The sequence below is a fragment of the Sinocyclocheilus rhinocerous genome, unplaced genomic scaffold (genome assembly GCF_001515625.1).
Source record: "Sinocyclocheilus rhinocerous isolate Xijiao unplaced genomic scaffold, SAMN03320098_v1.1 scaffold1349, whole genome shotgun sequence".
In the NCBI taxonomy this organism is placed as follows: domain Eukaryota; kingdom Metazoa; phylum Chordata; class Actinopteri; order Cypriniformes; family Cyprinidae; genus Sinocyclocheilus; species Sinocyclocheilus rhinocerous.
Genome location: NW_015650713.1, coordinates 79,635 through 89,389, shown reverse-complemented (window position 1 = coordinate 89,389; position 9,755 = coordinate 79,635). Strand labels below are relative to the sequence as shown.

The 9,755-nt window shown below is 38.2% G+C and overlaps 1 protein-coding gene across 1 annotated transcript in view; it reads left to right on the top strand.

Annotated features, from left to right (window-relative positions):
* LOC107712492 (serine/threonine-protein kinase PAK 3) overlaps window positions 1-9,755 on the top strand; it is a 126,877-nt gene that overhangs the window by 75,958 nt on the left and 41,164 nt on the right. The window contains exons 12-13 of the mRNA XM_016517763.1: window positions 3,953-4,052; window positions 4,189-4,385. Coding sequence (XP_016373249.1) covers window positions 3,953-4,052; window positions 4,189-4,385 — 297 coding nt within the window. The remainder of the gene's footprint in view (window positions 1-3,952; window positions 4,053-4,188; window positions 4,386-9,755) is intronic.

Below are 9,755 nucleotides of genomic sequence, written 5' to 3'. Positions count from 1 at the left end.
AATAATAATAATAATAATAATAATACATACATACATAGGCCTACATAAAATTATTGTATTTGACATTTCTGTCACTTCTGAAATGATGGATACACCCCTGGTGTGACAAAATGTTAGCCTATACATACATTTAAAGTTCTTTTTAAAAATCTTGGCTTACATAAATTTCTACATATGCCATGTCATGCCATAGCATCATACAATGGACAAAAGTGTTTTTTTTTCTCTCTAACCTATGGTTCTGGAACCATAAATGCTGCTGTGTAATTTGCCCCCTGACTAAGCATTTAAATAATTTTGGGGAAGCATTTAAATAATCCTGTGAATGCACTTAAAGAATGCACAATCGAATCGAATTTAATTGTGAATCGAATCGAATTGAATCGTTCTGAATTTGCACAAATCGTTCTTGAATCGAATCGAAACCCTATGAATCGTGAATCGAATCCATTCGCTGTCTACCCAAAGATTCACAGCCCTAGTAATTACAGATTAGAGCTATAGCTTACTCCCTCCAACAATTGTTCTCTAGAGTAGGGTTTCCTAAAGTTATAGTTACAGTTGGAACTGCTGAAGCAGGCGTATAGACTTTTGGGTAAAAAAGGAATAAGGACCACCCCTTACCACCCACAGACTGATGGGTTGACTGAATATTTTAATCAATCTTTGAAACAAATGCTTCGTAAGTTTCCGACAAATGTGATGATTGGGATCAATGTCTTCCATATCCGCTTCTTGCCTATAGGGAAGTTCCCCAGGCCTCAACTGGATTGGATACAGACAGGAGGTACGAGGGCCATTGATGATGCTGAAGGCCCTGTGGAATGGGGAACAAGGCAAGGCAAGTTCTACTAATATCGTTGACTATGTGGTTCAGATGCAAGAGAAGCTGGAAAGCATGAGTACACTGGCCCAGGAGAGTATGGCGGAAGCACAGAATCGGCAAAGGACTTGATATGATCAGAAATCTTGAGCAAGGAACTTTGAGCCAGGTACTCATGTATTGGTAATGTTGCCCACTGATGTGAGCAAGCTAACTGCCAAATGGCAGAGCCCCTTTAAAGTGTTGAGGAAGCTGGACCTTGTTACGAATGAAGTTGCTACTCCTGGTCAGAGGTGATCAAAATGGACTTTACATGTTAACTTACTCAAAGAGTGGTTTGCCAGGCTTGAGGATAATGCAGGTGTGTTCCTGATTCGGAAGGTAGAAGATGAGATGAAAGCCCAATATTTATCTGTAGTAGCACCTTCTAAAGTCACTTGTCCCAAAGTCAGCAGATTAAGAGGCTATGTGATCCCCAAGTTTTCCAGAAGAAGCCAGGATATACCACTTTAGTTGAACATGACATTGTACTCAGAGATGGAGCTTGCCCAAAACGTGTAAGCTATAGGATACCTGAGTGACTCTTGGAAGCTTTGCACAAAGAATTAGATGAGATGCTAGCCATGAACATTGTGGAACCATCAAAAAGTGAGTGATGTAGCCCAGTTGTTTTGGTGCCTAAAAAGGATGGCAGCCTATGCTTCTGCGTTGACTTTAGACATCTTAACCCTGTATCAAAGTTTGATTCTTATCCGATTCCACGGATTGATGACCTTGTGACCGTCTGGGAAAAGCCAATTACTTAACTACTATTGATTTATCTAAAGGTTATTGGCAGGTCCCATTGAGTGCCAGATCTTGGGAGCTGACAGCGTTCCGAACCCCTTGGGGGCTCTGTCATTTTTGTAAGATGCCTTTTGGCCTTGACGGGGCTCCGGCGATCTTTCAGCGGTTCATTGATCAGGTATTAGTTGGTTTTAATGACTTTACAGCAACTTATTTGGATGACATTATCATTCACAGTTCAACGTGGGAAGAACATCTACAACATCTCGAGTTGGTTATTAATCATATCAGAGCAGCTGGGCTCGCCATCAATCCTTCCAAGTGTGCAATTGCAAGAGCAGAAACTGAGTATTTGGGGTATGTGATTGGCCGAGGGACTATTAAACCTCAAGTTCAGAGAATTCATGCAATACAGAATTGTCCCCCCTACCACAGACAAAGTCTCAGATGAGATCATTTCTGGGAATGGGAAACTGGTACAGGAGGTTTGTTCCCAACTTCTTGGTAAGAGCAGCGGCACTGACTGATTTGACTCGGACGAACTGTTTGAACCAGGTTCAGTGGACAGAGGAAGTGGATCGGGCTTTTCAGAATATTAAGGATGCTCTGTGCCAAGAGCCAGTTTTATTTTGTCCTGATTTTGATAAACCTTTTATACTGCAAACTGATGCTTCAGATATTAGTGTAAAAGCCGTTCTTCTTCAGGGGATGCAAGGAGATTGACACCCCATCGCTTACATCAGTTGCAAGTTGTTCCCGCGAGAGGTACGATACTGAATTGTTGAGAAAGAATGTTTGGCGATAAAATGGGCCCTTGACATTTTCAAGTATTATCTGCTTGGATGGGAGTTTGTACTGGAGACTGATCATAAAGCACTACAGTGGATGAACCGTATGAAGGATTCAAATGCTAGGAGGATGTGCTGGCATTTGTCTATCCAGCCTTATCGATTCACCATCCAGCATGTCCCCGGCCAAGATAATGTGACAGTTAATTCCAAGATATCCCACTTTCTTTCTTTTTTTTATAAATGAAAGTTGATTTATAAATTAATGTAATTTGTGGAAGGTGTGGATTGAAGGGTTTTGTTTTGTTTATTGAATGTCTTTATGATTGTATGTGTTTCCCTTTAGGTGTTAATTGGTGCTGGTCACCAAAGTATAAAACCGGTGTAGTAGTTAGTAGGGTTCTAAGGTTGAACAGGTACTGCAGTCCATAGAGCTCTGTGAGTTAGAGAGGGGCAAATGTAGTCACGTATGTTTATTGTATTTTTTATTTATTGTAAGTTTTTTTTCCCTCTTTTTTTTTTTTGTTTTTTTTTTTGAGTTGCTTTATTTTGTAATTTTGTGTTGAAAATAAAATCCCTGAAAGTTGTGCTGAGACCCACTGCCCCTGTTTTTTTTTCCTACTGTTTGCATCTTCCACAACACAGTTCTCGTTACCCATTCTGAAATGCCCAGAATCACTCGCCAGGCAGGTGCATAGTTTGAGAGAGGTTGAATAATTCTACACTGTATGGGTAGTCTGCCATTTTGTGACAGGGGCTTTTCTTGGCGGTGTATTTATTTTGTCTTTATTTTGCATTTATTAAAGGAAAATACACTGAACAACACACTTTCTCGTTCGCAATAGGCGAGGGAATCACAGAACAAATATGCACATGAGTGTGAGAAAACCTAGCTTTATCTAGTACCCCCATAGAACTGGGCCTGGCTGACGAAATGTGTTGGTAAAATGCTAAATTTATTTATTTTAATTTTTAAATTTATTTATTTGAATTGTTGTTGGTTGAACTATCTTGTTTTGGTGATCTGTTTTATTATAGAACTTGATCTGTTTAATTTATAATACGGGTTGTTATTGTTTTGGTGAAACTGTTCTGTTTCTGAGATCATAAAAAGTGCAATTATTCAGCTTATTGTACAAACACAAGAAGTTTAAATCAGTAGTTCCATATTCATAATTAAATTGTTTATTATTTGTACAAAGAAACTCTCTGCACATCCCTGTATAAATTGGATTACTAACTTTATAACTTTAATGTACTTGAAGTGTGCACCAAGCATTAGGAAAATGCAAGTATTGGATCGGGACTTGGTATCAGCAAAACTTAATATTCAATGACTTGGATCAGATCGGGGACACAAAAAACCTGATCGGTAAATCCCTAATCTTAATACATGTCACACATCTTTTTTAACACCCACAATGCATATCGTCATAAGTTTTGTACCGTAATTTACAATGGCATGGCATATTGATACACCCCTAATATATACACACAGACTGAATTACTATGAAGATCTGATCTGACTTAACTCTTTTTGGATGTGACTTCACAGTGTCTACAGGCTCTGGATTTCCTCCATTCTAATCAGGTGATTCATAGAGATATCAAGAGTGATAACATTCTGCTGGGCATGGATGGTTCAGTGAAACTGAGTAAGTTAAACAAAAATTAAACTGACTTTTATTTATTTTTTTATTGCTGGTGTTACAAACACAACTCACATTTTCTTTATAAATGTCCTGTTATCCATAAAAGACCAAGGTCTTAACCTTCTCTCTCTTTCTAAAGCGGATTTTGGGTTCTGTGCTCAGATCACACCTGAGCAGAACAAGCGTAGCACCATGGTGGGCACACCCTACTGGATGGCCCCAGAAGTCGTAACCCGGAAAGCCTATGGCCCCAAAGTAGACATCTGGTCCCTGGGTATCATGGCGATTGAAATGGTGGAGGGAGAGCCACCATATCTGAATGAGAACCCACTGAGGGTAAGACCTTGCAGAGCTTTATAAAGCAACATCATATATTTTGTTGGAGAAAAAAAATGCAAACCAATCCTAAATGCAGTAATTAGTTAAAAAAAAAAAAACTGAAACTGATTAGCCTTTCTATGATAAGTAAGTAGTACAGCATCTGAGTTGGGCACACAAATGCCTTGATCATTTAATAATTGGTGATTGCCTGTTGATGACCTGAAGAGTAAAACATTTAATCTATTTAAATAAAATTGGGAGAAATAACATTAATGTGTGCTACATTGTAACTTGAATTGAATGTACACACTTTTCTATAATCCCTTGTGAAAAAGAAGTACACTTTAGCATACTTTAAAAAAGTGTATGTATTTCATAAATAATAAGTCAAGTCACCTTTATTTATATAGTGCTTTATACAATGCAGATTGTGTCAAAGCAGCTTTTCAGTGTCAAACAGCAAAATCGTTTGTCAATAATGCAAGAGGACCATAACAGACAGTCAATTTTTCAGTTACAGTCAGTTCATCGATGATTCAGTGATGTCATCATCCAGTTCAGCTCTCTTCCAGTAGTGTCTGTGCAATCAAGCCGACAATATTGCCAGAAATTAAGCGCCCCCAACTAAGCAAGCCAAAGACAACAGTGGCAAGAAACCAAAACTCCATCGGTGACAGAAATTGAGAAAAACCTTGGGAGAAACCAGGCTCAGTCGGGGGGCCAGTTCTTCTCTGGCCAGACGAACACCAGCATGGTGTTAATTCCAGGTTGCAACACAGGTCAGATTGTGCAGAGGACTTGTCTGGTTCCCGTGGTCTTGTCCCGATGGCCGTCTAGTTGACAAAGTCTTAGCAGGGGATCTGTGTCTAGGACTCATCTAGTTGACATGGTCTCCACTCTGGTCGTCTCTAGGTGCTGATCCTCTGGTCTGGATATGGACTGGATCTGGGTGGCTACGGTAACCTCGGAATAAGAATGAAACAGACTAATATTAGAGTTTGGGAGCTAAATAGGAAAAGGATCTGACGCCCACTGTTGATTTTGATATTCTATGTATTATCAAATGGCCAGAGTTTTGAGATTGCAGCAGACGTGAAGGATTATAATGTGATATGAGCTCGCTCAAGTACTGAGCAGCTAAACCATTCAGGGCTTTATAAGTAATTAGCAAGATTTTAAAATGTATACAATGTTCAGTAGGGAGCCAGTGCAGAGTTGAAAGAACCGGGCTAATATGGTCAGACTTCTTGGTTGTTGTAAGAACTCTAGCTGCTGCATTTTGTACCAGCTGGAGTTTGTTTATTAAGCACGCAGAGCAACCACCCAATAAAGCATTACAATAATCTAACCTTGAGGTCGTGAACGCATGAATTAACGTTCCTGCATTTGACATTGAGAGAATTGGCCATCATTTAGATATATTTTTAAGATGGAAATATGCGGCTTTATAAATTTTAGACACTTTAAAGAATATACTTTAGTGTTAATAGAATGTAATGTTTTCAGATTCATAATTTCATATTATTTCAAATTAAAATCGAATATATTTAAAATTTATATTAAATGTAATTAGTTGCACTTTAGTGTGATTTTTTTTTTTTTTTACCCACTTATGTCAGTCTTATATGCAGAGGTGGGTAGAGTATCCAAAAACTGTCCTCAAGTAAAAGTACAAGTACTAATATAAATAATTACTCAAGTAAGAGTAAAAGTATTAATCCTAATAGTTACTATAGTTAGTAGTAATAGTTAGTAAAAGTAAAAAAGTATCCAATGAAAAAATTACTCAAGTAACCAGTGACTAGTTACTTTTGACCATAGGCATAGGCCTGATTTTCAGGGCATTTTTTACTTATAAGCGATTTTATAACTAATTTATCAAATGTATCTGTGTTGTTTGTTTTGTCAAATTTACCCAGTCACTTTAATCAATCACAATACTATAGACTGTTACCAGTCTCATTTTTTTCAGCATCAACAAAAGCCATCTTTACACTGCAAAAGTTTAACAGTAGCTGCATCTGACATGGCATTTATGTTTATTTACACAGACTGTTTAATGCTTCTCGTGTACACGTATTTACACAAAAATTGCATAATGTAAATAGCCTATAAAAAAAAAACAGGAACTCATTAGAGTTTGAAGCTGCAATCTCATGAAAAGAAACCATTATTGCTGATTATTGCTCTTGATATTGTAATAATGATCATTATTTTCGATTAGGCCTAATAGAAAGGGGAAAAGCATTAACCGTTTATGAATTGCTTTTTACAGATAATTATTTCTATCAGTAGCATGAAAAACAAAACGGTTATTCAAACTGGGAATAGATTATATAAAGAAAGCGAAAGAACACTGAAGCGGTCCATGACTTCAATGTAATGCGAGTTATGCACTTTCGCAAAAACTCCCGTTATAATCACTGAAGCTGTCTACACTGCACAATCAATCTCTTTTCTGCAGTTTGTTATTTAAGCTGATGAGAGAATTTACTAATGCAGTTTCAGAATTCAGTCAATGAGCATGCTCGCTGACAACTCTGGAGTTCTCTGCGTTGACAAATCAAAATGCCTCTGATTGGATATTGCATTCATAAGCTCAACAGAAACATGTGTGATTAGTTATAATGCTCAATGTTGCAAACCGCGCTCAAAAACAAATCTGATGCAACATAATAAAGCAAATCTACTATTAATAAAATGCCAGAAATGGAGCAGGGTTGCAAGTCTACAAGATGGTAACTCTCCAGGAGCAGGGTTGGAGATCCCTGCAGTAGAATTTGCAGATTTGGTTTCAGTTGACTGTAGGTTCATTGCCACTTTATCCAATGATCTTTATATTCTCTGTATTCTTAAATTTCCCGGTACGAATGAGAAACCGCTTCAGACAATTCTGTGCGTGCAGGGAACTGAATAAATCGAGAACCATTTCAGACCATTTTGCCAACTTGTTTGATCAAGGCCTTGAACAGAATTGACTCAAAAGAGTGATTAATTTATTAATGGGGCATTGCTCATGCCCAAGAAAAAAAGCGCTTGGAATAAACTACACATTTCTTAACATGTATTGCATTAAAATTAAGTAATGAGAGGAATGTTGCCCAGTGTAGCTAAGTAAAAGTTCCCTTTCAGTCATTCACTTCGACGTTATGTCGAAGTTCTGACACTAGGGATGCATTTGGGAGCCCAGAATCCTCTGACATCATTGAGAAAAGGCCAATGAAATTTGCAAACAAAATTTGCATAGCTGGCCACGCCACGGACATCCGGGTATAAATAGGCCAGCGTGGCATTGGCTCACTCATTCTGTTCTTCGGATCCGATGCAACATCTCTTTGGGAGATGCAGCACTGCATTCACCTCTCAATCTTCTCTTCGTTGGATCTATGGCACAAGCAGCGGTTTCTCCCTTGCCCATACACAGATAAGTGTAGTGAGGGTAACCCTGAGTGCTTCAACTGTGATCTTTGAGAGAAAATTTCCTCTTAAAAGAAGTTTCACGGATGGATTTGTGTGTGTTTTCAGCTTGCTTTTCCATCAGTGTCCTTCTGGTTGCAGTTTGTACATCTCACCCTCTGACAGCAACCCTCTTTGCAAACCTTGGAAATAGAATAGCCGTTTACTCGCCAGACTAATATACTATATACAGTATATATATATATATATGTGTAAAATGGCACAACTTTTTAAACATATGAAAGTACATTCTTAACATCAGTCAGTCAAGCATTATAATTTGATATGATAATCAATCATTATTTAATAACTCATACATGACTTGGTAGCCATGTATGAATGCATATTTGTCATTTTAACTGAACTTGGGACTGGTGGTGGTGCTTAAGATATTGTTGGTCATTCAGTGTTTCTGTAAAAAAAAAAAAAATACTAATAAGATTAATGAGCTGCTGGGTTCATAAATAGTAATCATGTTGTCTGCATTCGCTCAAACTTATTTGCTGAAATCAAAACAGGGCCAATAATAGGTGAGCGCCAGCCAATGAGATTGACGTTTGCACATTAGTTCCGCCCACTACCGGAGAAACCATCAGTATTTTATGGTTGTTCTTAAAAGCTGAAGAATTCCAAATGAACTCCGTTATTTTGACAGGAAAATACAAGAAAGAATATCGTTTACAATTAGCATGCAATTCTGCATAGTATGTAAGACTCTCTGCGTGAGTGTATGAAACAATGCTCTCAGCAAAGCGATGGTGAGTCGTGCACCTTCAAACAAGAGTTTACGATACGTCAAATCAGGGCCGTGCACAGACATTTTGAGGGGCAGTGGCCCAAACCAAAAAGGGGCACTAGGGGGGTGGGTGCTTGTTAATACAAATGATCCAGTTGTTACAAATATACAATTAAAAGAGAAGACAGCACACTCTGTAATCATTTCAGACTTTATTGTAGATGTTTCAATAAGAATGGGCTCTCCCTCATTCTCTGAGCCTGCTTCTGCCTCATCTTCAATGGAAGTAGGGGAGAGTGGGGTAAGTTGACCCACCCCCTGTTTCTTGGCAACTGTACACTTTTACTGTCATGTGACCATGTATTTTGGAACCACCCATGAACTATTGTGTTTGTTTTCATTTGATCCCTCATGTTCCATTGACCTAGTTTCTGTCTCCCCTTGATTGGGTCATTATGTTCAGGTGTGTCTTGTCAATTATCCTCCCCATATAAGTTTTATTCAGTTCAGTGTTTCTTTGTCCGGTCTCGTCAACGTGTACGTGTTTCTTATGCCTTCCTGTTGTGGATTACCTTGTGTGGATAATATTAAAGACTTTTACTTTCATCTTCATCTTCGTGTGAGTTCATTCTACACAGAAACGTGACAGTGATATTACCTTGTCGTAGTCATGGCCAGCTATGAGGCCACCGAGGTCCGGACCTCTGTAAATGTTTCATGTTCAAAAATAAAATTTGTTCTTTGAATTACTAATTTGTTGTTAAACTCCTCATATGAATGCCTGCATTCAGGGTTTGAAATTAACACCCGCCAACCTGCCAAATGCGGGTAAAAATCAGCTGTGGCGGGTAACGCTGTCAAATCACTAGCCAATTTGGCGGGTTACTTTTCGTAACATTCCAAACACAGCCACAGCACTGTTGTGCGTCTCTGAGCAACATGATGTTGTTTTGTTTCTGAATGAATCAACCGTGTAAATGATTAGGTTCAATCGCAATGACTGACTTAACAGTGACTTGATGCCACCTATTGGCGGTTTTAATTTCACATTTAAAGTATCTTTTCATTTTTTTTTTTATAATTTCAAATATCAGTATTCAACATTTCATGTTTTAAATATCAAAACATTATTTATGCATTTGTAACTGCAGTTTAAAGCATTCCATGTCACTCTAAGCTGCATTAACGTGTAA